General features: G+C 44.2%; 1 protein-coding gene across 2 annotated transcripts; it reads left to right on the top strand.

The window, feature by feature from the left end:
- Window positions 1-1,130: 1,130 nt before the first annotated feature.
- On the top strand, window positions 1,131-26,902 carry AK4 (adenylate kinase 4). Of its 2 annotated transcripts, XM_025212535.1 has the most exons (5): window positions 1,131-1,249; window positions 15,831-16,003; window positions 17,012-17,130; window positions 20,344-20,501; window positions 25,081-26,902. In XM_025212535.1, exons 1-4 carry the CDS (start codon window positions 1,201-1,203, stop codon window positions 20,456-20,458), a joined length of 456 nt encoding a protein of 151 aa, XP_025068320.1. In that variant the 5' UTR covers window positions 1,131-1,200; the 3' UTR covers window positions 20,459-20,501; window positions 25,081-26,902. The 2 variants fall into 2 exon arrangements, with proteins under 2 accessions (XP_025068320.1, XP_014378774.1); XM_014523288.2 differs by having other exon boundaries at window positions 20,344-26,902.
- The last annotated feature ends 636 nt before the right edge of the window (window positions 26,903-27,538 follow it).

Raw genomic sequence — 27,538 nt, 5'->3', positions numbered from 1 at the left:
AAGAAATGAACATTTCAAAGTTCAAGGTCTGTCTAGAATTCTTTTGAATAGAAAGTCATGTTCCATATTCAGTCAAAATAATAAATATTTTGTTTCTAGCCCACAGTTGGATTTGAAGACAGGCTTTTGATTAACCTTGTAGAACTCGGAGTTCATCTCTTGAGGTCTGCTGTAAGAGAATATGAGCCTTTTTCACCATGACAACCCCTTTAAGCATGTGTGTATGAGCAGGAAGTGGATTATTTGGATGTTGTATTCTTGTTGGCCTCTAACCTTGCCATAATGTGCAATTATCTTTCAGAGAATAGGTTTTCAATAATTGTTGTAAGTGCACATTTATGCATGTAATTTTTTTAACTGTTTTTTTTTTCATATGGCCTTCCAGCAATGGGGTGCTGACCTTATTAGCTGCGCAAATGTTATGAAAGAATAAATATTTAAGAGTAATCTCTAAAGTATCCCTGCCTGTGTTACCAGAATTTGTATTGTTGAGCATATAGACTTTAAAAATGTTATTGCCATTGAGGTGGTTCTTCTTTTTTGGCTTTTCTACTGTATTTGAATCCACAGAACTGTCAGTTAAAGTTGATACATAATCCAGCTACTCGGTCTGGAGGAGAGCAGGTAGAGAACTGACTTCTACTGTCTTTATTTGGGTGGGGGTGGTTCTTGTTCGTTTAAGGAAACAGCAAAAATGGAACTGCTTTAAACCTGGGTTGGCAGTGCTCCTTTTAATTCAGCTTGTACATCCAGTGTAATGAAAACTGACACCTAGCACCTCTCGCTTCTGGCGTACACTATTAGGAAACCGTACACCTTTCCACCCCATCAACTGAGGAAAAGGAAGCCAGCTGCTACTTATTTCCTAGATCCTTTTTGATTCTTAAGGCAATTTAACTCTTGCATTCTCTGGCCTACAACTTCCCTAGCAGTGTTGTGGAAAAACTAACAAGCCAGCTAGCTAAGTACCCTTGGATAACAAGAGCAAAGAAACACTTACAACAAAGTTAATGAACAAAGGAAGCCTAGGGAGGGGGCTGTGGTCTTGGATGGCAGATAAAAATCATTGAAGGAAAAATTTGTGAAGGCTTTGAATTTAAAGTCTCTCATTTCTCTCTTTCTCTAATAGAGGTTGGTGTCTTGGCAAAACAGTATCTTGAGCAAGGCCTTTTGGTACCAGATCATGTAATCACTCGTCTCATGATGACAGAGTTGGAGAAAAAACAGACTGAGCACTGGCTGCTGGATGGTAAGTAAACTGCATGGTTTTAGTTCTTCATCCCCTTGCTATTTCTTTCTCCATTTGAAATTAATCTGCCTCAAGCTCTTGAAGCCAACCTGCTTTGCCATGAATAATTTCTTATTAAAACAAATGTGACACGTACACAAACAGAACCAAGCAAAGTCACTGCAACTTGTTCAGCTGCGGGGGTGAAGGGAGGGGAATAGAAAAAACACTTCTGAGAACTTATAAGGACAACCCATTCGCATTCTGAAGTTACTGCTTTGTGAAAAGAAACAGATCCTGCTTGCAAGAAATCACATTGACTCACAGGGTCCTTGTTATAAGTTAGATCAAAAATCCTTTTGAGAGGTACTATCATGCTGAAAGCATTTGGAGGTTTCTGTAGGACCTGTCATGCTGCTGGTATAGCACGTGGCAGTACCTTGTACAATGTGGGATGGAGACAGGCTACAGAGCCTCCATAAAGGTAAACACCATTTGCTTAACAGACCCTTTCCCTTGTGGAGTCCCTTTCATTAGCGGAGTTTCTTCCATCCTGATCCCTGTAACAGAGGCCCTCAAACTGAAGGCTATAGCCTTGACTTGGTGGGTTCTTGTCACTTCTCTTATCTGCAATAATCTCAACAGGGGAAATGAAGTTACTGCTGCTGCTGACTTGCTGCACTTAGTCCCCCTCCACCCCTCCTGGGGTGCAAGGTGAAGTGCTCATTTCCTGCTCTGTGCCAGTGAAGTGCACTTTTCCAGCCTTTTGGATTTTTCTCATGTACAGGAACATGGGAAGCCTGACAAGAACCCTGTGTTATGCAAAACAGGCCTCTCACTCAGTGCAGTATTAAATCATGGCATGCAGCAACTGGTGGGTGGGAGTGACTGGAGATAAGCCAAGATAAATATCTTTTTCATGGGCATATAAAGTAGCAAGACTCAGTTCTATATTGTGTGCGCCATTAAGAAGCTTTAAAAATGCTCAAAATGCAATCGGGCAATGTGGGTGTGTGTGGGGCGTGGTGGTTCTCTCCTCCCTGCTGTACCCACGCACTGCCTCTGGTTATGAAGGTGAATTCTGCTAAGAAATAAGGTCCCAGTTTCTCAACCAAAATCACTTTTTGGGGAGTAGGTGGGAAAATTGGATGTCCATCTGGTGTCATACAAAGTCCTTTTTCTTAGCATCAGGCCTGTAGTACGAGCGGCTTGACCAAACCGAGCATTTTTAATAGCAGCAGTTTCCAGTCTCCACATCTCCCCAACTTTTAACTGTTATTTGTGCACCTACTTTTTGTTGTGACAGGTGGTTACCAGTGCCCTGAGTTTTGTATGTTTGCGGGGAGGGGGAGTTAGACGAGGGATTAACTTGTGAACATATTCTGCAAAAGTAGTGTCCTGTTCTGCACCCCCTCTGCTTCCTTCCGGTGAAATTGAGATGAAACCTTTCTGAACAACGCTAATGACTTTAAATGGAAAAACAGTGATGAGTATCTGAGGGCCTATATTATGGTATGGCATACTAGAAATATGTACATGTTCATTTACGTTATAATTATGTTTGATAAATTAAATTACATTATAATTATGTTTGATAAATGTATGTACAGTAGCTTAGGTCTTGGAGTTCAGATCTAGTTCAGGAAGCTAAAATCTGAACTTTACAGCATTGTCTCCTTGCTAGCACAGATGAGGGTTTGTGCTGATCTCGTGTGTTACATATGAATGGCTCTGACTTTTGTCTCTGAGAGCTACCATTTAAATCCATTTTATTTCCACTTCCTAGAGAGGTCTTGCTTAATAGATTGGAGCAAAAAAAGATGTAGTTGACTTTTTAAAACAGCCCTTAAAGTGCTCTTGGCCATGCATTCAGAGTAATCTTTCCGTATCCCATTCTAAACAAGTCGAGAAAAAACTTGCTTTGGTGTGATATTTACTCTTTTAGTCACGGTCACTGGCTAGATGCAAACTCAAGAATGTAAGAATTTTAAACTATGATCCTATGTGTTGTAATTAGCTTTTACTTGCATTATAAAATGCAGCTTCAGTGAGACTGGTTGGTATTAACCTCTTGAGTACTTCTGTGAGACCTCCAGCCAGTGTCTGTCCACATTTGGTAATAATCCTCCATTTGTGGCTCCTGAGATGATTTCATGGAAGTTTATAGAATATAGTGCATAGATGACTCTGCTGGTATGGACCCAAAATTTCAGTTGGTACAATGTAGACCAGAGGCAGGCAATTATTTTGGGTGTGTAACAGTGAGCGGGGCTCCCCCCAGAGGTGTGCAGATGTATGTGGGGGGTGCATGTGTGGGAGGTTGTAGTGTTTGTGTGGTATGTGATTGTGTGGGGGAGGGTATGGATGTGAGGTTTGCAGGGGAGCATTTGTGGGCATGGTGGGGTGTGCATGGGACCCCTGCGCACACCCCCTGAGTCAGTCAGCACCTGCTCCTGCAACAACCCAGGGCCCGTATACCCTACAGCGCCTTCCCGCCATCACCAGCAGTGCACAGCCCCAGCTCACCCCATGCCCACTCCGGAGTTGCCCCTGTTGGAGCAGATCAGCTGGAACCCACGCACAGCCCCAATGCAGCCTGCCCCATACCACCCAGCCGTGGCGCGTCCTGCTGGCCCCTGGGCATGCAGCAGGGCAGGGGCAGCTCCGCAGCAGGACTACCCTTCTAGGCAACTGAGGTGACAGGCGGCTCCTTCTGGCTGCTGCTGGCCCCAGCCCTACGGTACCGATGGAGACCTGCACTGCACAGCCCTGACCCCGCGTGCCCTGTGCCTGCTCCAGGCTCACTTGCCCGGACCCAGCAGCTGCAGCGCAAGACTGAAGCTGTCGCTCAGTGCAGGGGGAAAGCAGCTGCTCCCCTCCCACTGCTGGCAGTTTCCCTGCTACAGCTGCATAGAGGCTGCACAGGGCTGCCCTACATTTCCACTGCCACCTCTGGGCTTCCCCATGGGGCAGTGGTGGCAGTGCAGAGCAGATGCAGGGCAACCCTGTGTGGGCTCCAGGCAGCTGCAGCGGGGAACTGCCAACAGCGGGAGGGGAAGGGGTCACTTTCCCCCCACACTGAGCAACAGCTTGTGTCCTGTCCTGTGCTGCTGCTGCTGAGCCTGAATGGGTGAACCCAGAGCAGGTGTGGGGTAAAGGCTGTGCAGTGAGAGTCCCCACTAGTACTGTGGGGCTGGGGCCAGCGGTAGCAGCTGGAAGGAGCTGCCTGCCACCTGGCCTGCCTTAACAGGCAGCCTAGCTGCGAAGCCACCCAAACCCTTTTGTGTGCCTAGGTGGCGGTAGGATGTGCCATGGCTGAACTGTGCTTGGACCAGGAGACCGAGGGGACCCTCCTGTGGCCTGTATTTTGTCCACCCCTGGTGTAGACAAAGTAATCCAACACTTATAAGACTTTAGACTGCAAGCTGTTCACGGATTTGACAAAGGAAAGGGCAAAGGAGATATATGCAGGAGCAAAGTGCTTTGTACAGAGGACCTGTAGACCTGGGCACTGATCCCAATCTGCCTTACCCACTGAACTAGTTGTGGTCCTATAAATGGATTCATTGGCTTTGTTTTGTGCTGCATCAACACTGCAGTGACTTGATCCGAATTCTCCCATCCCTTATGAGCCTTGTTGTAAGTTGAAAATAAAGTCTTTGCCTGGGAGACCTGTACACACTCTGTAGGGTGTGGTTTTGGTTTTTAATAATTCTGTTTTTCTTCTGTGTAATGCTTTACTTCCTTCAGAGGAGTGCACTGAAAAATAAAAGCTTTTTCTTGGGTGAAGTGGCATAAATTGAGGATTTCTAGGTGGTGCTGCATCAGAACACAGTCTTGTGGAAGGTAGCTAGTCAAGAGTATGCATGCTCATAGGTGGTTAGTCTGTAATCCCTGAAAGTCCTAAGGTTCATGCTAAGCCTCTCAATGTCCTGCATCCCTTGTGTACTTTGGAGCTTGCTGTCTTTCAGAACCAGCATGTGGTTGTATAGCAGAGGTGTAAAGCTTTCCCATGCTGTCCACCTCGCACAATAGGTATCAGGAGCACCATTCATAGGAGGTAGGAGAGGATGCTGGAAACTTCCATTTAATTTTAAGTAGCAGTTGTTCTAGGGTGAGGAACAGTTTTATGGTGGTAAATGGCAGGACAAAGTAGAAAGGTCGCGTTTATCATTAAGATCTGAATTATTGCAGCTGGATATCTAGCTTGCCCACCAGGGATGTGGGCTCCTGCAGAAGTAGCTTGTCTTACTTGCTAACTTGGGGAAGGCTGCCTTCAGTTGAGCCATGTCATCTTAATGGCAGCCATACAGGGAAAGAAACCAATAAGCCATGTGTGCACACCATTAACATAAATAATAAATCAACTTTTACATTAGTTTAAAAAAAATTTATTCTCCTAATGGCTAATACAGTAACTGTTCTGACCTTCTGGTATGTACTCTAACTTGGGGAATGCTTTTCTCAAAGCACTGGCAAATATAAAAGTGAGCCTCTCAAAGGCTTGGAGAGGCAAGCCAGTCTTGGCTGTAACATGGGCAGTACTGTAATTTGACCAGTGATTGGGGCACTTGGTATTTAGGCAGTTTGCCCTGGAAAGAAGAGAACCTTAGTTGCCTGTTGTTTGTTCCCTGCTCTGACTACTGCAAGGTCCTTCTGTTTTTGGATTTGTGTGTGTGTATTTAAGTAAAGCTGAAGTTTAATTGAATTTTATTTTCCCCAGTTCATTGGCAAACCAGATATGTGATATATAATAGCTCCCAATGCCCATCGGTCTTACTGGGAGGAGACTGCACAAGTGGTGTAGCAAGATGGTATGTACTGGGTTCAGTCATTCTGCTATGAATCCAGATCAACAAAGATGACCTTTTGTAATGGTTTGCGTTACTCAGACTCTGAGGTGTATATCCTTACTCTTAATGTCCCAAAACTTGTCTAGCACTTAACAAAGTCTCAAACCTATTTCTCACTAAAACAAGGATCTTGTAGCATAAATACAGCTACCGATTTGTATGAGTTATCATTACTGCACACAGAAATATTGCTGTTCATGGAACTGCAAATGAAAAGGATGCCAGAATGTCTTTGGTTGTGTTGTGCTCCTGTCTCTCCAAACAAAGCAGTCAGTGTTGGCCAGCATCACCATGAACTGTCTAGTGTAGTGTGTGGTAGTTGTATAAATGATCGTGTTTTCTTATGAACAGTCCTTTTTCCCTGTTGCAGTGGACTTGCTGGATTGTCACATCAAATTAATTTAAGAAACACTGCTTTTATAAAACTACTTATTCCTTTTATGACCTACCACTTACTTTTATTCTGCTTCTGTCCTGCTGCCCTCTTGTTCTTCCCTTGTAGTGCCTGTCTGCTCCTTTTGTGTTTGTTACTGTTTTTCCATTGGCAGCACCATAGAGGGATTGCCTTGAATATTAAGGTCTTATGCATTAGCTTCAAGCATAGACTCTTGATTTGGTTTGCTTTGTAACTAGCACAAATGAGTGACAGGACCACAGCTATTCAAGTGATCAAGAGGTGTGTTTGGTGGATAAATCGATCAATACTGGCAAAAAGCCACCTGCTCCAGATCCCAGACTGCACCCACACCAGGGGATACTAGGAAGTCCTGAAGCCCCTTAACAATATTGGTCTCTTTGGAGGAAAGGCAGCAGTATCAGCATGAAGTGTGTGCAGCCATAGCTCCTTCACTTTCAAGATCGGTGTGCTCTTCTCAGGGTGGGAGGGAGGAAGATTCCTGAATGGGAGAGTTGAGGCAGTGAACCTGGAAAAGGCGAGGCCACGCAGCACTATGCTGCATATAGTCATCAGAGGGATGGCTCCTTGCCATAGGATCTAGTAGAGCCAAAAAGGAATTTAAAAATTTGGGGAGATGGGTCTCTCTCTCTCTCTCTCTCTAGCGCAACTGTGTAAGATAGGCCTGAGAATATGACAGATGCCGGCCTTCCTATCTGAAGATCTAAACTCCCTGCCTTCCCTCGTCTCCTTGATACAGGGCACTTCGAGGGTGTGCTGAGGATACTTTTCATGGAGAATAAATGTCATGTTGCAGTTCCTCCATTGTGGGGTGGGGGTACGTGTGGAAATTAGGGTGCATGTAATTTCTTTGTTTAGAGCAGGCTTGCTTAATCTCCAGCCTGTGAGCTGGATCTAGGCTGTGGAGCCATGTCATCCAGCCTGTGGGGTTCCTAATAGTACCAAACATTTGGTAGCAGAGTGAAGTCAGCTAATTGCCGGTCTTCTGCTGCCAAACTTCCAGACCTGTGGGGAACTCAGCAGGCTGGATAGCATGGCATGTGGGCCCAAACGGGGCGGCTTACTGGGTCTGGTCTGGCCTGAGGAGCAGCCCTGTTCCCCTGATCCAGCCCAGAGGGCCAAAAAGATGAGCACCACTGGGTTAGAGCGAGAGTGCTGTCTTGTCCTCGAGGGGTCTCTTGACAGGAAGGCAGTATGGTAAGAAGCGTCTTGCTTCCTTGTTCTCTATTCTCTGGTGAGGACTAAAACCTCTGGGGTAGGTAAGCTCAGTGACATTATAAAAGAAGCTGCAGAACTAGACTCTTCTTCACCATCTGACTTTGGTGCTGCTGTGGTGAAACGGCCCTTAAGGTCTGAATGACATTTGGCCTGAGACTTTGTGTCTAGCCAAAAAAAGCAGGCATTGAAAATCTGCAGGCGCTGAACACTAGCTGGCATGAAGTCATGAAAAGAAACAACCTTAAAATGAAAATACTGCAGGTGCATTTTACTTGACTTGATAGAACGTGAGCCCCAGAGCAAACAGCACTGTCACTGGAGAACAGCATGTGGCACGCAAGAATTGCAAGCGAGCCTTTGCCTGCCTGGCGCATAGGGGGCAGAGAAAAGCCTTCTGTGTGTAACATTCAAGCATTGGTGAGTAAGGCCTCTGACAGACATTATACTTAATGTGATTAACATGATTAAGTAATGACCTGGCCACATGTTCATTCAATTAATGGTGCGATTAAAAGGGGGAATATCACATTTTATATAATAACTTTTGTGGCTGGTCGCTAACATGCCTTTAATTAAACATGTGGTCAGTGTTCCCAACCTCTGGAGCACACGAGCCCTTAAATTCTTCTGTGCTCCAGAGGCTGGGAGCACTGATGAGCTGACCGAGGGCTCCCAGCTGGGGAGTGCATGGTTCTTGGCTCCAATGTACATTCCCCTGGCTAGGAGCATCAGTCAGCTGACCGGGGCGCTCAGCCAGGGGAATGCAGGGAGGCAATCTTGCTGCTTACTGGTGCAGGAGAACCCGAGGATCACGATGCTCAATTCCCCCCCTCATGTTGCCTTCCATACATGTATGGCATGGCAGGAAGCATGATTGTTGGGATTGCTCATGAGGTCCCATTGTGCCTTTAGTTTAACATCTGTCAGCAGCTGCATACATTCACCTCTGGAGACATCACTCCTCTTGCCTGGGCAAACCAACAAATTCCTACTAGGCTTCAGGAGGCAGGCAGTAAAAGAATATTCTTCTTGATCTGCTAGCAGAGACGGCCAAGATTAGGAGTGGCAGTGTTTGTGCTATTGAAGAGGAGCTTAGGGTTCCATGTGAGTAAGAACCTGGTCTGGAATGAATGGACTGCTTGACAGTAGCTTATATCTTACTGTGTTCTTGCTGTGCACCATTATCCAGAATCTTGAACAAAATGAGACATGGGACATGTGGAGTTTTCCAAAGCTTTTCCCCATAAAGCAGTAATGATTTCTTGCTGTTGGAGATGTCTGAGATTGTGAGGAGGATGGTGGAACACCTCATGAGCAGATGGAGTTGTTGATGTAGTGAGGCAGTTCCTGCAGTGCCCTCCCCATTGCTGTGTTTTGGTTTTGGGGTTTTTTAGTGTACATGTTTCTTCTGGCACATGTAACTCAACCCTGAAGTGTGGTATTTAGTGGCTTCTAAATGCTTCCTAGACTTGTTCAAGGACTTGTTTCATAATTCATCTTGTTTAATTTCACAGCCCTATGGTCTTCCATGCTCAGGACAAGTTTCTCATTTGCTTATAGTGTTAGATAATTTTATTTGTTGCACTGAAAGAACAGGACGGCAAGCTAGCGGTTTAGGAGAGAATCTATATATGCAGATGGACTATATAAAAGGCAGTCTATAGCCACATTTTTGCAATGCCTTCTTTGTACAATACACTTTTGCCTCTGTACTAAATACTATATTGTTGAATGGTAACTCGTTCTTCCACCTAACAAGCTGTAAGAGTGGTTATTAAGACTACTAAAGAGAATTAATTTGTGCAATATCCTTACTTGTCTTAAGTCCTGTAGATACATGTGCTAAGACATGCTACCAGGTGAATTGTTTACAGGACTCATCCCAGCTTCAGCTATCTCACCTTAAACCCCAGCCTATCCGTGTGTGCTGTTGGATTCTGCTTCCTCCTGTCCCAAAGTATCACTTATTTGGGAATTAAGACACTCTCACATTGAAGAAGCACAGTTTGTCTGGTCTCTTTATTGGACCATCTTGGTAATTGAAAGAGATGATGGATGCATTTTGTGCCCTAAAATTTCTTTCCTCTGTCTGTTTCAGATTAGCAGGTACAACGTGAACTAAATACCAGTTGAATCTATTATGATTTTAACCTCTTTGTCAATGAAACTTCCCCTTTGAAAAGGAGAAGTAAGCCTATCCAGACCCTTAGATCTCAATCAAGAATAGCTGCCATAGCTACAACCTAATTATGTAAAAGAATAATAGCTTTTTTTTGAGAGAGAGGTCTTATCACCTGTGGAACAGAGCTGAACAGAACAGGCAAGTTTATAATAAGCCATGAAACCATTGTCTCTAAGCCCTTGTTTCTTTTGTGTCTAGTAAAAGGTGCATTAGTTTTAAGGAAGAGCCTTTTGTGCCTGAAAGCTTGTCCACCATCTTTCTCAACTATAAAGCAGGTTCAATAAAACATGATGTCAAACTAATCATGAATCTTGCATAACACCCCCTGCCCCCAGGCCATCATGGCTACAACAACACTACTATTCTAAATCGTAGAAAGGAAAAAGTCTCTACTTCCCCCTCCACCCCTACATTCAAGAAATGAGACCTCTTCTCTCTGTCTAGCCTTTCATTGCAGGAATGTGAAATCCAGCTCTCAGAACATGTTAGCATACACAGCCGTACAGCCCTCTAGTGCTCTGAGTTTATAATGTGCAGCAACCTGAATTGTGTAGTATTAGAAGAGCCCAAGTGAAGTGTCCTTAGGTGGAATCTTGCTGACCCCAGCATTCGGCATTCTTCCAAGGTTTTATTGTCTTGGAAGTGTATTAGGCTGGCAAAATCCCAAGCAGAGAATGCTATCTTCAGATCGCGGATTTGCTGCCTCTAAAACTTGGAAAGTTTTCTGGGTCTTAAACTACACAACATGGGATTAATCTTTTCTTGCCCTATCCTATAAGTAAGACCATTACTGCCTGTGGAACTTCTCTCCCTGTTCAGCCATGTCTGTAGCAGTTCTAGTCCAGTGTGGCTAAATGGTTGCTAGGGACCAAATATGAGTCCACTCAGACCATTTTGAGGGAGTGTTTCTATGTGTGGTGGGAAAAGGCAGGAGCTCTGGTATGAAAAGGTCCTTTGATCATGATCAGTCTTATGAATGTTAAGCCATTTTTTTTCCCTCTGATGACAACTAAATTTATGACAGTTCTATCATGCACATGCTGTCCTATATAAATCCACAACCAGGCTTGCTAGCTTTTTTCATGGATAGCTTTTACCTACTTCCCACCCACTCACACCCACTTCAGCCTTCAGCTTCTCTTTCCAACTGTGCCTCAATCTTGTACTGAAAGATTTCGAACTGCCACTACTGACAAAGGAACTGAGAAGTGGGCTAAAATCCCGTCCCCATTGAAGTCCACGGTAAACTTGCTGTAACGTAAGTAGTGTGAGGCTTCAGCATACGAACTATCTCTGAAAGTTGCTATGCAGCAACATCTTATCCCAGGAGACCACCTCAAATATTGTGACATTAATTTTGTTCTTCTACTAAGACTGTCATCTCCAGTCCCTGGCTTTTTTTATATTAGCAGGCAGCCAGTCCTGAATGGTAAAATCAGAATTATGTTGCCTAAGGAGTATTTCCCACAGCTTTTCAGTGTATAGTGATTTTTAAAAGGACTTTTTACAATGTGGGTGTAGATACTAATTGTTCAACAATGGCTATCTGGTTATTGAGGTGGTGGTGATGCTAGTTTATTTTCCCTGGCATGATTTATGACCATTGCTGAACCAGGCCTTGTAACACAGAGATGCGGTCAACTCGGGTGCCTGGGGCTGGTGGGATTATGCTGACCGCTTTGGAAGGTGGGAGAGGAGTCTTACTGCCAGGGCTCTCATTTCAGCAGCAACTGCTATTGCTGCTGCTGTAGCAGCACAGGGGCAGGTAGAGGTACAGGCTCCCCAAGGGGCTGTTCCTACTGCCCTGTTTGGCCTCCCCAGGGCAGGGCTGTGCCTCCCATAGCAAAACCTCCCTAGGGAGGGGTATCATTCCACCCTCCTTCTCCTTGCTCCAGAGACATTGCTGGGCATGGGCTGCACCTGCCCAACTTCTATGGCTGTGACAGACTCCTGGGGGAAGGGGCCATATTGATACCTGGGCTGTTGTCCCATTTGCCCCACCCTAGTAACACTAGTGACAACACCACTGTGCAGTGGGGGGGAAGGGGGTATCCTTCATATTTAGCAGATGGGGAAGTTTGTTTCATTTTTCTGTGCATAACTAGTGGAGGTCTGGGGCAGAACTGTAAATACAGCCTAGGTGTTTTGGTTGCTGTTGTTATTTTTCTTTCCCCAGATTATCTTTCATTCTAAGTGGGACACCGTTTAGTGAGATGGAAGAATTTTAATGCACTGTCTGCATGGCTGCTTAAAATGGTCAGGCCTCTGTGATGCATTCTGTACAGAGCTCTCAATTTAAAAAAGTTCTAGTTTTAAAAAACAAACAAACCAAAAAACCCCCCAAAACAATGCAGATTATATGCATCTAGCTCATGAAAATTGGGACCACCTCTCTTGATAGACTGAATGCCACAGCACTAATACTGTGGAAAAGGAACTGCAGAGGAGCAGAGCAGCCCAGTAGCATTGAAGCCTGAAGCTCCACTAGAGCAGAGTTTCATTGCAGTACTCCCTCCTTTCTATATCCTTCTGTATGCATGCACATCTTCCTTCACTGTTAGAGCTTTGTCATAACAGCAGGAAGTTTCAAGTAGGGTCTGTTCTGGGTTTGGTGATAGAGCCGTTTTTCTTAATAACTTTAATTCGGCGTTTTTGTGATTTTTTTAGTTGGACTTAACTTAAAACTGGGAGGGCTTGCAACCACCCTGAATTGTAATCCTGTCTTCCAAAGGGATCTTGAAAATGTGGACACCTAGACTGGACAACTGAGCTGTAGACTAGCAGGATGAAATTCAGCACAGACCAATATAGGGCCTTATATCTTGGGGGAAGAAAGACCCAAATATAAATGAACAGATACTAATGGGGGTAACTTCAGTTCAGAGAAAAGGAGATCTAAGGGGGGACTTGATAGCAGTTTTCAAATATCTGAAAGGCTGCCATGAACAATCATTTTTCCTTGCCACAGGGTAGGACATTTAGGTTATGGACATTGCAACAAAATATTTTTGGATTAAATCTCGAGGAGGGATTGGGGGAAGCTTCTGAACTGGAAATCATGGAGCAATGGAACCAGCTGCCAGGGAAGATGTGGAATTCTCTTCACTGGAGATTTTTCAAGAGGAGGGTGGTTAGGTACTTGTCTGGGATGGGCCAGGAATAGTCATCCCAAAGCTGTGCAAGGTGTTGACCTTTGTGGTCCCTTTAACTCTGGGTCAGTACAGTCCACAAACAGCTATCCCCAAATTATTTTATAGCTTGAACTTGAAGCTGAAGTTAGTGGGTTTGTCTGCCTCGCCTATAGATGCTCCCTTACATGTAACCACTTGATGAGGAAAACTCCATGTTCTTGGATCCCTGTCTTGTTCTTGCTTGTAAATGCATGTCACCCTTGGCTTTCAAGTCAGTACATTGAAACAGTTGGTTGGTCTGGTCAAGAGTGGTCAGCAGTCATTTGGAAACTCACTACCACTGTTTCATTGGCAAGCAAAATGCTGCCGAGTCCTGTGAGAGAATAACTCTTCCTTCCTCAAAGCTGCCTCCTTCCATGCTTCAGTTAAGAATGATAGTCATTGACTGGGACTAGGAATTTGTCTGCCTTTCCTGTAGTGCACTTAGGGTACAGTAATAAGAGCTATGGATAGTCTCAGAAAAATGGCATGCTTCACGAAGGGCTCTGGCACGCACCTTGCCTAAATTGCTGTTCAGCCATATCCCATTAACTTGCTGGCCCAGCAGGATCTGTCACTGATCTACCTTCTCTCCAAGTCCAATGGATGCAAACTTAATATGTAACCATGGTTATGCGTAGTCATGTATTAAAGTTCATAGCTTACACTATTACACTGATTCTGTGCGGTGCTGAGTGCCATATCCTGTTGATTCCAGTGGGAGTTCAGTGACCTCCAGTCTTCACTGGACACAGTACAAGCCAGGATTCCCATCTTTTCCTACCTTTATGCAACTGGCTGCCCATGAGGCCTTAAGTTGCAGCCCCTGGGCTCCTACCCAGCCACCTTTCCTTTCCTGCCCCCTGTCTCCCTCGTTTGGCTTCTGTTGCCTGCCCCCACACTAGGGGCTGGGGCAGAACAGTGCTATTGGGGAAGCTGAGGGTGAGCCTTGGGGCTATGCAGGCGCACAGTGCAGTGGTGGTGTGGGGGGAGAGGGCAGGCAATTCAGCGGTAGGACAAAGGGATGTGGTACAATGATGAGGTGGTGGCATCCACATGGTGCAGTGGGGAGGGGTCACTTTGATGCGGTTCCCATTAGCGTGGCCCCTGGCTGCTTAGAAGTTGGGCAGCCCTGAAATAGATGATACGCTATGAGGCCCTTTCCTTGGTGTTGTGGTGCTCTCACATTGGCCGCAGCCAATTTTAGGTGCTGATGGCTTTTTCCACTGGTACAATGATGAGGTGGTGGCATCCACATGGTGCAGTGGGGAGGGGTCACTTTGATGCGGTTCCCATTAGCGTGGCCCCTGGCTGCTTAGAAGTTGGGCAGCCCTGAAATAGATGATACGCTATGAGGCCCTTTCCTTGGTGTTGTGGTGCTCTCACATTGGCCGCAGCCAATTTTAGGTGCTTATGGCTTTTTCCACCCCTGCCAATATGACTGAGTACCTTGCAGTATCCTTCTAACATATTGTCTCTGTTTTAGAGAGTGACTTAGCAGCATACTTGTGACCTTGGTTGGGAGTTAAACTTGCGTATCCTTGTGCGGGCCGGGCGCGAGCTGGGCCCTTTTTCGTGCTGCACGCGGGCTGTGGCCAGCAGCCCGGGCACGCGGGGTCGGAGACAGGGCGCGTCAAGCTAGAATTAGGCACAGACTCGTAGCGGTAGATTTAAAGATTGTTTACTTACACCGGAGATGGTTGCGGTGCAGGCTGGAAAACTTGCTTGAGTTGCGGTTACAGACAAAGACAACACGAACGGTCACATGGAGTTTGCTAGGCTCCACGGAAACAGAGCTCCGGATGCTGTGGACAAGCGCGCCACCAAAATAGGAACTTCGTAGATACGTCTTATAAAGAATTATCGCTCGAAGACGGGAAGAGGTGGGTGATGGATCAGGTCGCCAAACTCCTCTGACTCTCGCACAGGGTTTCTATTACCCTGCCGTGTACCCAGAGTCCCCACGAGATGGATGTGGAGTCCTCTTCGGCTTGGGCGGAAACCGCTCAAGCCTCTTATACGGCTAACAGGCCAATCGTTAGCTGCCACGTGGGAATAATTTAGAACTAGCCAATAGCGGGGAACAAATTTGCATGTGGGTGGGGGGAACTCCTTTGCACCGTGCATTTCTCTTGCAACTTGAGCAATGCACCCTGCAAAGGAAGCTGCAAATAGGCAGGAAACTCTTCCTTGCACCGGGGTTCTCCTCTGCAGCAGAAAACTCCACCGTGCAACGAAGCTGCAATTTGGCGGGGATAATTTTAGTGCCGAAGCGCACACAAAATCATACCTTTGGGTTATGACAATCCTAAAACCCAACCCAGTGCGTTAGCACAGCCATTTGTAATCTTTGCACTGCAGAGTTATTTTTAGATTGGTAAAACAAACCAACGGCTTTTAGGAACTCGGATATCTTTAGATGGCTATATGTGAACCTATAGAGGAGAACGTACTAGAAACACTTGTTGAAGAGTATGTGCTTTTGCAGTTTGTTCAATTTGCAGGCGTAAGTTAACTGAAAGTTAAAGTTACATCAACAGAGTTGCTATACCATGGGAATGGAGTATAACTTTACAACTTTTCTTTTTAAATGTCTGTGCCTTCACTGCTTTTGTATTCTTTGTGTTATAAGCGGATCCCTGTCTCTCTCCCAATACCCCCACCAGCACTAATATTGTGGAATTTATTTATGATCTGCCAATAAGTATGAAAATTGTCTGGCTACTGCTTGTGGTTTCACTTGTTTTTTTTCCTCTGTGTCCAGGTTTTCCTAGAACATTAGTACAAGCTGAAGCACTTGACCGAATCTGTGAGCTGGATCTAGTTATCAGTTTAAACATCCCGTTTGAGACACTGAAAGACCGCCTCAGTGCTCGTTGGATTCACCCAGCTAGTGGAAGAGTGTATAACATGGAATTCAATCCGCCTCTTGTACATGTAAGATTATCTATAGCACGGGTTCCCAAAGGGTTTGCCATGGCATGCTAGAGTGATGCAAGTGACAGATGTGTGCCATAAAATCCCTCCTTATGTGAGGAGGCAAATGCTCTCCTCTCCCATCCAGCACGCTGTGCCTGTCCCAGCTACTCCCAGCGGCACCTGCAGCTGCTCCTTTGGGGACTGCCACCATGGCTGCTGCCTTCCCTGTCCCCAAGGCAGCCCCTGTGCTAGTCCTCTTCCCTTCCCCCCCAGCTCCCAGCAGTGTGGGCAGGCGAGCAGAAGAACATATGGAGCCACAATTTGCAGTCTGGGTCATCCCTCCACTCCTTCCATGCTCCTGGGGCTGGTAGGAGGGGAGATGGTGGTGGCTGCTAGAGTGCGAGACCCTGCAGGAGCAGCTTTAGAAGTGGGGGATGCCTTTGCCTCCTGAGATATATGGACCAGGTCTTGAGTGGGCAGACAGTGGAAAGAGCAGGGTACAGCTCTGTTACTTTGTTGCATCTTAGCACTGGTATGATTCCTCTGTGCAGGGTTCGGAATTTTGTTATGTTTTGAAAAGATATAGATGTCTCTTTGGGTGTAAGAGTTAAGTGCTGCCAGCTTTAACCAAGAAAAAATGTGTCCCAGGTGTCAAGTTTGGAAAGCCCTGATCAACAGTATTAGATTCTGAGCAAGCCACAATGCAAATGACAGATTTCTGAAAAAATTTTTGTATGTATGTGAATATATTTTTCTCCTATTTTAGTTTGTTTTTATTTTGTATCACAGCAGTATATTCCTCTTTAAATGCAGTAATGTCCTAACAGTGTTTATCCTGTTGCTACTTTTTTATCTGATACATTTCAATACTTCTGATGTTCATATCTTGCATAAATACAGTTTCTTCTTAGCTGACTTGGCCTTTACTTCCTCCTGTGCAACTCTGTGACCTCAGTATATCATTGCTTTATGTTGAAGCATTTTCATTAAGTGTTGCCTGACTCGTTTCAATGTTTGCCTTTGCAGGGGATCGATGACATCACAGGAGAGCCATTAATCCAGCAAGAAGATGACAAACCTGATGCTGTTGCTGCCAGGCTAAGAAAATACAAAGATGCAGCAAAGCCAGTAATAGATCTATACAAGTGAGTTGGGTGTGCACAAATATAGCATGTGCTTATAAAAACAAAGGCAAACTCTGTCTCCGCAGCTCGGTCAGGGTGTCTTTGAAATGATCTCTCATGAGTAAACCTGTGCGTGATGTTCATTTTACAGGTGTAGTTAATAGCCATGTGCCACACCTTTCCAGGGCTGGATTCCACCTCCCATTCCAGTGGCTTGTGGGAGATGTGTAGAGGCAAAAGCATGCTAAAGGGGAACTTCTGCAGGCAGAAGGAGGGTGTGGGGGCAAGGGCCGTGGGATGAACTGATGCTGTAATGCTATAGGGATACTGAACTGCACAACAGCGGAGGTAGCCCTGCTCTGGTGACTCCTCCTAGGGCTACTCTTCCTTGCTCTGGAGCCTGTTATTTGGGCTGTAAGAGGCATGGTTGCCTTGCCCTCCTTCCTCCAGAATTGTGCTTTTTGTGCTGCTTCTCGCAACAGAAATAGCACAGAATCTAGCTCTTCCTTTTTACCCTACATCTGAGCCTGATTTTGGTTGAGTTGAAAGATTAGGTCTCACCGCATCATAACATGAGAGAAATGAATTACTCCCGTGTATTCACTGAACAAGTTTATTCTTCACTTCCTCGCTAGTGTAGCTGGTCCTGTGTTCTGAAAGCACCTTGGTTAGGTACAGAAGTTGCACATAAACTAGTATAAGTGAGCAGAAACTGGTTAAAATCTGTAACACAGAAGAAGTTCAGTGCACATAAATCACTTTCAAAATGGCTGAAACTTGTTTAAGATGAACCTGGATAGATGTAGTATCAGACCTAACTGATTTAGGTGTTGGTTTCTTTTAAGGAAACTTTTTCATGTCCCAAGTCAAATTAGCCAGATCAATTCCAAATCCGTGAGTCATCCAAGAACCATATGTGGCCCTGCTACTGGCTAACCTCCTTCACCCCAGCCTGGGGCTTCAGATGCCTCCAAATCCTTTGACAAGCATCCTACATGTAGGCCCAAGCCCAGAGGCTTGGGGTTCAGATGCCCTTGAATTTAGCTTCCCTTAGCCATATGGCTGCAGGAGCAAGCTAGGGAAGTGTCTCCTGATTTAGGTTTAAATCAGTTTATTGAACTTAACGCTTGCAGTCCCCCAATGTCCCAGGATGCTTTGCATGCCCTGTTTCCCTCCCTCCCCTTGACAGGGTGAGAGAGCTAGCTTTTACCAAAGTTGTCTGCTCCAGCTGAGCAGGGAGGCATGCTTTAGCGCCCTTCCCCCGTCCACCTCCCCTAGCTTTTGACTGGGGCCACTCCAGACGTGTGGCTGCATTTCTGGAATCAAAAGTGAATGTCTGTTCACTTGCTTATTAGTTCAATATATGCAGCTTAGACTAACCTGAGAAGGTTGAATTGATTCAGCCTCAGGCTTTTTGACTGTCCTTGTTTAGTTCTTGAATATTTCTGGTGCTACCACAGCTTAAAATGAGGTGCGATCATAAATGTCACTTCTTATGGGCCTGTAAGGGTTGTCTACAGGATACAATATAGTGGCATGTAGAGATGCCCATAGTGACTCTGAGCAACTGTCTCTGCTACTGGAAGCAGTATAGCTGCTGCAGCCTGGTCCTGTGCCCAGGCTAACTTAGCCATGCTGAGATGCTGTGTGTATTGGCTCAGGAGCAGTGCTGCATTACCATAGCTATCCTGCTTCCCACCCTAACTTGTTCAGGGCTAACTTGTGTGCCCCTACATGATGCTACACTGTTGCTGTGTATTGGTCAGTAAGAAACAAACAAGCTGAACTCCAGTAATAAAAACGTAGCAGTCAGTTACTTATATCATTGCTCGCCAACATTTGCCAGCAGTTGGCCAGTGCTAGGACCCAGCCATGACTGCTGTTTCTTTCCGCTACCCAGACACAGTGTGTGGGCACAGCTGAAGCCCCTGGTCTCCACAGACCGAACCAGTGGCTTCACAGACTGGATCTGGCTCAGGGGTTACAGATTGCTGACCCCTGGCTTAAGTCTCCAGAAAGTCCCTCCCCAAAAAAGTTAACAGAATATAAGAAGCAGCAGGTAAGTACAACTAAGGGGAATGCCAGGCAGTAATGAAATTACTACTTAGCAGTTTGGTCTTGGCAAATTTTGGTCTTAGGTGAGCAGTTTGGTCTTGAGTAATGGTCCCGATAAACCACTTGTCATGAAATCTGGCTTTTCCTTGAAAATGGGGGAAAAGCAGAGCAGGCTTTTCTCAGCTTCACATATACATGTACCAAGAATCCTGGTATTTTGGAGTATGGTGTAATAACTTGCAAGCAGCTTGAAAGAACTTGACTTGCATTCAAGTTTTTAGTAGGTTATCAGCGACAGCTTGCTTCCCTGTGAAGTATTGTTTAATTTATATTGTACTAATGGGGCTACTCTATGCGAGTCAAGTTACTCAGGTGCTTAAATGTGTGCGACTGTCTCCACAGTGATAGTATTGATATTCCCTTCTATGCTGTGACTGTCTTGGCATGTTTTGTCTTGCATGTCATAGCATATTTTCAGTTCTGTGCCAACAGTGCAGCAATTCAGGAAGATTGGTGGAGGATTATAAACTCTGTATCACTCAGCAGCCCTTTTAAATACTGAAATAATCACATGGGGGAAAGATGTGAAATAAGGCTCCAGCTGACCCTATCACTTAAGTATGCAGGTGATCCCACTTTCTTTTAAAGTACTTTTGTTAAGCATATTCTAAGTCTGTCTAAGGCTTTTTGCATTTGAAAAACAAATGTCAGTCTATCACAATTCACTAGGAAAATAAATCTGTGCTTTACAGGTCTGATTAAATATATCTTTTAGATAATTTGGCACAGGTGTAGCAATTTTTTTACATGCCTCTGATTCCAAGAGCACCAACTGCTGGCAGTTTAAAACACAGGGAGAAGGTGGTGTGTATGTGGGTGCGTGTCTGGTGTTTGGCTCTATGGGGCTAAGTTAAGTTCTCTCTAAGTAGTAAAGAATACATGATTAAAGTAGTCTAGATAAAGTTTATGCCAGGTTTTTTTTTTTCTGTTGTAAACTTAACCATGTAATAACAAGATGTCCTGTTCAGGAGTTTAGGATGCATTCAGTTCCTTTGGCTGTTAATTTGCACATTGTCTACAAGCAAGTATAGGCTAGAAAAACTACTGTGCGAATTCAAGTGTTTCTTAGAATCCATCTAGTATGCATCTCTCACTTAATTTCTGTTCTATGTTTTTCAGGACCAGAGGTGTCCTACACTCATTTTCTGGGACGGAGACTAACAAAATCTGGCCTTATGTCTACACTCTGCTCTCAAGCAAGATTCCTCCTATCTGTTCTGAAGAGGCAAACTAAAAACCTCCCACAGGAGCAAGAAACTAATATGGTTGCTTATTTGGTGCGTGCGGTATTGGGGCTGTCCTCAAACTGGAGGATAGCTCGGTGTCTAAAACAGCTTCCTTAAGTTTTCTTCAGAACATGTATGGAAAGGCAGTTATAGCAAGAATCAGGGTGGAGGAGGTTTAAGACCAAGACTGAACTAAAAAGTTCAGTCTTATGGGCTATAACATATTTCTGTTGGTGATCAGGATTTCTTAAATTGTGGACCAAGATGTAACCTTTGTTGGATTTCTGTAGCCTGTTGTGATTTCCCATCACCCCCAATTCCACAAAGATGTGCAATGTGCTCTTTTGTTGCTCCGCAGCACTACTTCCTTAAGATAATGCACCATGATGACTTATTTGAAACTTTTTCTCAGAGAAATAGTACTAAGATGCAAACTTTAGCCCCATGGGAATTGGTGAGTAACCTGAAAAAAAGAATTACACTACAAAACTCATGAGGCCCACACTTCCAGTATTAAGTGCAGAAGAAAATCCATGGGGGGCTAGAATATATATGTATGTGCTTCTTTCTTTCTTTTTATTTTTATAAGAGAAAAAGGAAAAATATTATAAAAAATGCTGCTATCTGATGTAGTTTTCACTATGTGGTATAGTATTGACCAGGAAACTGAGTATGCCTACATTTGCCTAGGAGAAGAGTTGCACTAGATGGTGCTTGACAGTTTATAGCTTTAATACTATAAGATATGGGTGTATTATTGGTTGGTCCCAAAGATTTACTTTAATACCTGGTTTTGTTTTTGTTTGTTTTTTTCCTCTGGGGAAAAATCCCTTCTGTATGTTGTATTGCCTTATAATGGAGGTTCTTTCCCCCTCAGAATACGGGGGTTATTTTGAGAGGAAATCCCCTTAGCTTTTATGGGGGCTGCCTGTGAACCTTTCCTCTTCCTGTTAATAAAAGAAGAGACCTCACATATAGACACAACTCTGGCTGACTGAGTTCCACTTGAGGTATGCGTGCGTGTATGTCGAATGGCAAGGTCGGGACCAACTGCTGGTATTAAGCACTTTCTTTGTGAATCTAAAGCAAACTGTCCGTTTCTTGTACATTCCATGATAACCGGGTTATGCTGGTTCTGTGACCATGTGCTCAATTTACTTGTGCTTGAAGTGATGTACAATTAAGCATGCAGCTAACTTAAAATCAGTGCCCAACTTGGCAGGAAATTCTTTGCCTACTGAATAAAAAACATTGCGTTCTAGAACTGACTTGAGACTAGTACCAAAAAATATCTTACCATGAATATAGGCTTTTTCCTCTGGCACTCTGGTTACCGCTTCTGGTCTGAAAAAGCTTTGTAGTATATCATTTTATGTCTTGACATCCATTTCCAGTTTGCATTTGCAGTTATAACACTTCATAGTAGTGGTTCTGAAATGTTTTAGAGCCGCCAGTGATTCTTGTTAGGAGAAGCATTTCTAGTTACTTGTGAATGGATTATTATGAGCAAACACCTTTCAGATGAATGACAACTTTTCCTTAGTTAGCCTTGTTCCTGTCTCTGTTTGAGCTGGAGATGATGGCTTTTTGCTAAACTGGAAGTACTGTACATTTGTTTGATTTAATCTTTAATAGCTGCAGTACCTAATTAATGGGAATAGGATTTACCTCTTATGCCATGTCTAAAGTTGCCTTATTTTATAAAGCTATATTTAAGAAAAACCAAGATACATATTTTTGAGAAATAAGAAGCTGAATTTTACGAACTAGACTTTTTGAGAACTCTTTTTGCCAAGCTGCTTTATTTGCTTAGCTAGCCATGCTCAATTTTAGCAATCGGTAACTAACTAGGGTTGCTAGTTAAAAAGCTACCACCATATTCCAGTAGACAGCTTGACTGATTTTTGTTTAAAAAAAAAAAAAAAAAGTCTGTCACTGAAATGTCCATACCTGACTTTTCTGCTCTTTGCAATATGCTCTTGAAGATTGGCTGGGTGTAGGGGGAGGAGTTGGGATTGGACTTTTCTAAGTTATGTTCAGAATTTGAATTGAGTGGAAACTTTTTTGGCACTGGGGGAAGGGAGGGTTGGTTGGGGTTATGTGTTTTGTTTTTTTTCCAAGCTAGCAGGCAGCTAACATTGAAAAGACAGCAGGTTGTAGACATCTTCACACCTTTCTCTCTCTTCTTACTGTTGGGGTGAGACTCGCTCAGTATTTCCACTCTGCTCTCCACTTTATTCCTCTTCCCTTTCTCCTATCCGTGACAATAGAAAGCCCTTTTAATATAGCAGTCTGACCTTCTCAGTTAAGGACCTACTGGTTGCCTGTTATCACTAGCCGTCAAGCTCACAGCTGTCCTGTTGTGATCAGCCTTAATGCAAATAAAGTACAGCAGAGTATGATCTCCTCCTGAGGGCTGTGCTTAGCGTTGCATTTGCCATAATACATTCTAGGCAGTCGCATGTTGTTTTTTGTAATAGAAAGATTGTGAAATGGTGTGCTCTCGTATGGTGAGGCAACCATCTTCCTAGCTGGAGTGCATAGTTTTGGTCTGAGATCAAACCATTTCTGATCTCAGAAATGTCATCTTTGTCTCCTGTGTATGGGGAAAGTACAATAGTATTGTTTCAGTACAGCCTTCCCCCCCACCCCCACACATACACACACCCCACCTCTACTGTGACATAAACCCACCTACCCCACAGCCTTTTTAAGCCAGTAGGTCTCTCCCCTCATATGCATCAGTCTTAATAGGTATGGAGGAAATGCACTGATGAACAGGGTGATTTAGGGGTAATGGGGGATATAGGCCACACCTGTAATATTCAGCACCAAGGAAAGATGGTGCTGAGTCCCAGGCATGCAAGACATGGAGTCGGGAGCAACTAAAGCATCTTCAGGAGAGAGAGGACCTGCGGGCAAGAAACCTGCTCCTGTAGAGCTCCACTTGCCTTTCTCTAAAAGAGGTGACCTGGAAGTGCTGATATGCTCCAAGCTCTGCTCTTGATGAACACTTTCCACTAAATTCAGCAGCCCTGGGGAAACGGCCACAGAACATAGTCTGATTTCATGGGAACTTGTTGGGAGGTTCTGCTACCCATTAACTTGAACATTCATGAAATTATTTTGGGCACTTCCAGCAAACCCTATAACTGTCAAAACCCAGTATTTTAAGCAACAAGGGGGTTATATTTAAAAATACCTACTTTGTATGTAGATACAAGACCTCTGGAAACCTGCACACGTTAGTTTGAACAAATATGTGAACGTAATAACAGGAGTTGCACTTCCAAGGTACTGCCACCTTTTTTAATACTGTCATGCATTGTGTGGAGGAGCTGACAGCTGGGTTTCTAGGGCATCTCAGGAATTGTAATCTGCTGTACTAGTCTCCTTGAGTATCCAAGCCACAAATTGTTTGATTAAATGAGGACTACTGGCCAAAAGGCAATAAGCCAGAAAGTGAGACTGGCATCTTTACCTATAAGTTCCCTTTGTGCTTTTCAGTGCGTAGAAGGAGGGAGTGTCTCTTGAGACACCAGTTTTGAGGCCTTATAACAGAAGACTACGATTGTGCTTTAAGGCGAGTGGGGGTGAGCAGGAGAATAAATTAGAGACAAGGCAAGCGCTTCAAATATCTAAAATGTGGGAACCTGTCAAAGCCACTAAACTTGTAAACATGGATTTGCTCCAGCTGGAGTTTCGGGTTTTAAAAAGTGTAAAGAGAAGAAGCATTTGAGCATTACTTGCCAACATCTGTAATGCTGCATAACTTCATCCATTTTTAAACAAGCATTCAACTCCAGGTTCACACTTCCCTGCTTCTTATTGCCCTGCCCTGTGGTGTGATCTTGGGAAATAGATTTTTACACTTTATTTGCTTTCATCTTAACTGTATTTTAAATGCTCTATATTTACAAATATGAGTCTAATATGAGATTATGTTCCTTCTCCATCAAACTTACGAAGGGGCCAATGCTTTCCAACTTTTGTGGGTTAGACTGCTGCAGTTTGTTTTATCTTGTGGTCAAAATTTTCCTTAGAGCCTCCCATCCTCCATATTTCTCCCCTCAGTGAAATAATTATTTATTGTGGTGCTGTAAAATGAACAGCTAAGAACAGCATGGAGATGTACCAGTCAAGAGCATCCCTTAGTGTATGGGTCCAGGAGTTTCTTAAACTGTAAATATAATGGTTCACACTTGTCTGTCTCTCAGCATGCCAGTAGTCCTCTGCCTTCCCTGCATGCATGTGGTCATTTATTCCATATGATAACATGTTATGAATGCTTATCTTTCCAGGGCAGTGGGTATGATACCCATTTTGCAGATATAAGAAGGATACTCATGGACTCTTGTGCTGAAGTTAGATTTTTTTTTTTTCCAGTTTAGGGATTGTAGTCCTGTACTTTGCTCTCAGGATCAGGCTGCTAAAGAAATTATATAATTCATTAATATTTTGAGGCACACCCATACTCCTGTATATGCAAACTCATTTTCAGCAGTACTTTGCTTCGGGAACCCCCCCTCCCCCTCCGATGTTATCACTCTTTGAGGATGATGTGTTCATGTCCAGGTTTCAGATGAAAGAACCTTATGCATTTTTATATTCTTATGCTTCAAAATTACAGGTGTCAGTCACTCTATATTCTTGGCAGAGGGGGGAAAATGTCATTCAGTTTGAGGAGAGACTTGTACATTTGTAACCTGACTACAATGAGGAGGAGGATCCATTTATACACCATGCTGGATGACCGATGAATTAAAGCTACATCACTTGACACCTGAACACTAGTAAAATGTTTATTTCCAAGATGCAGAGCATGGCTATTCCTCAGGGTTTATCATCATTGCTGGTTAGTTTGAGCATGTTTCCTGGAATTCAAGGGGATGTCTATGCTGCAATAGCTGAAGATAATGTGGGTTTCCTTGAGCCTGCAGTTATTGTAGCATAGAGGTATCCCAACTCTGTTATACTAAATGCTCAGGCACTGTTGTAGAGCTAGGCTTTACATTTGGAGCTCACAAATTTGGTTTTTGTTTGTTTGGGTTTTTTTTGTTTTTAACAAAAGTAATAAGGGGGGCTGGTAGGGACACTTGGAGGTGGCTGCCACAGGTGTTCCTTTGGGTAAGGCAGAACCATCTGGCCTTTGGTTTTGTAGCTGCTAGAGACCTTGTGTGTAGAGACCTGTATGAATCCAACACCTCCCTTAAAAATTAAGAAACCTGGTAATCTGTGTCTGAACCCAACATCATTCTTGATCCTTATCTTAGCCAGAAGGCTAATTTTTATTTCTTGAGCTAACAGAGGAGTGAGGGGCAGGTGTTTAGGCATCTGCATAGATTTTGAGGTAGCTGCTATGTCTGGATGGTAGGGACAGCTGTTTGCCATTGTAAGAACCTTCTTAGAGGTGAGTGGCCTGCATGCACCAGCCTTTCTATAGGAGTCAGAGTACATAATACTCTAATAGTCTATAGTATAGATCCAGCTGCACTGGTTCTTCTAGTATTAACCCAGAGTCCACAGCCTCAGCCCCAGACTGAGGTGAGGGAAGGTGATCTCTGCACTTCCACCTCCCCTGAGAAGATCCTAAGGCCCAGTCCCCTAAATCCGTTTGATGACTGGGCCCCTCACAAATGCAGGAACCAGGGAGAGGTTAATTAAGATGATTTAATTTCTCTATGGAGAGGTGGGAGCTGTTTCCTGATGCTTTCTTTTCCCCCCCCATCTCAAAAGAGACAACAGAATAGAGGTGTGAAAGAACAGCCTCTCTGGGCCTCATTTTAGCCTGAACTGTAACTGGCTTTAGTGTTTTGTTATGCAAATCTGACCTGGTCATTATCTTCTACAAATTTTGGGTAGAGAAAATGCTAAACCATTCCTCTATGGATATCTACAGCCACAGTAATACCATGTTTAAGCACCACTGAGTCTGAACGGGTATGCTGACACAAAGCTTCCTTTTTGGGAAGGGAACAGGTTTAGTTTCAGAAGTTGTGCGTTCTGTTCGGTTCTACAGGTCTCCATCCTGAAGGTCTTAAAGATGGATCAAATCCTCATTTTGAGCTGTCATCCCACTCTGACCGTTCTTGGGCCCCAGTGCTTAAACCTATCGTTTGTTAGTAAAGCCTCCCACTGTAAATGAGTTGTGCTTTACCCTACTATCATTGGAGTCCACCTGCCATGGCAGAGCGCAGTTCTGCTCCTTTCCCAAATTCTGCCTTTGGGACTGTACTGTGAATCTGATGCAGTTTCTAAAATAACTTTGTAATATAACTTCAGGAGTAGGGAGGAGCAAGCTTCCTTCTTCTGTGTATCAGCTTGTTTAGAGAACTGCTCAATATTTGTATGTTTGCTGATGCCTGTTTTTGGATACTCTGTTCCCTAAAGAATCACTACAGCAGTGTTGCCGTTTGATACATGTAAATAAAAAAAATTTTTTCTCCTGCTTATTTCCTGTTCTCTTAATTTTATGGAAATATCTAGCCCTTAAACTCAAGCTTGGTCATGTGCCTATGCATGGCAGAAAGATGGTCTCTGCTCCAAGGAAGTTATGATATCAAGCCAAGTAGGGAATAGAAAAGAGGACTGACATATCCCTCTGCCCCCCCACAAATATGTCTTGACTACTGAGTCATGGTGCTTCTCAGGCTCTCTTGCTCGGGGAATGTTTCATTTTTTGCTGGACCGCTTCTACAGGAGTGGAGAGTGTTCCTGACTCCTTATAGCCTCTATCGTTGTTGGTTAGGGCATTGTCTGTACTGTTCTGGCAGATGTGAGGTTTAGTCCCCTCAATCTGAGGAGGGAAATAAGCTCAAGTTTCCCCCTTCCTAGTATGGTTATCACTAGACTTATACAACATTTTCCTATCTAGGTGCATCTTGAAAGTAGTGAACAATGCATCCTTTGAAAGGTGACCATCCTGTGTCTTGCACGGTCAGCCCATACCTAGGGAATCAAGTCAAGACATAACTGGAAGACTGCCTAGTGTCCGGATCTGATTGGGGCTTGTGTACTGTCACAACCCAAGGGTGTGATTTTGTGTGCGCGCGCTTCGGCACTGCTAAATTATTTCCCGCCACTAGGAG

This window comes from Alligator sinensis, unplaced genomic scaffold (assembly GCF_000455745.1).
Source record: "Alligator sinensis unplaced genomic scaffold, ASM45574v1 scaffold982_1, whole genome shotgun sequence".
NCBI classification, from domain to species: domain Eukaryota; kingdom Metazoa; phylum Chordata; order Crocodylia; family Alligatoridae; genus Alligator; species Alligator sinensis.
The sequence above is the reverse complement of the archived record's forward strand: the minus strand, read 5'-3'. Positions and strand labels throughout refer to the sequence as shown.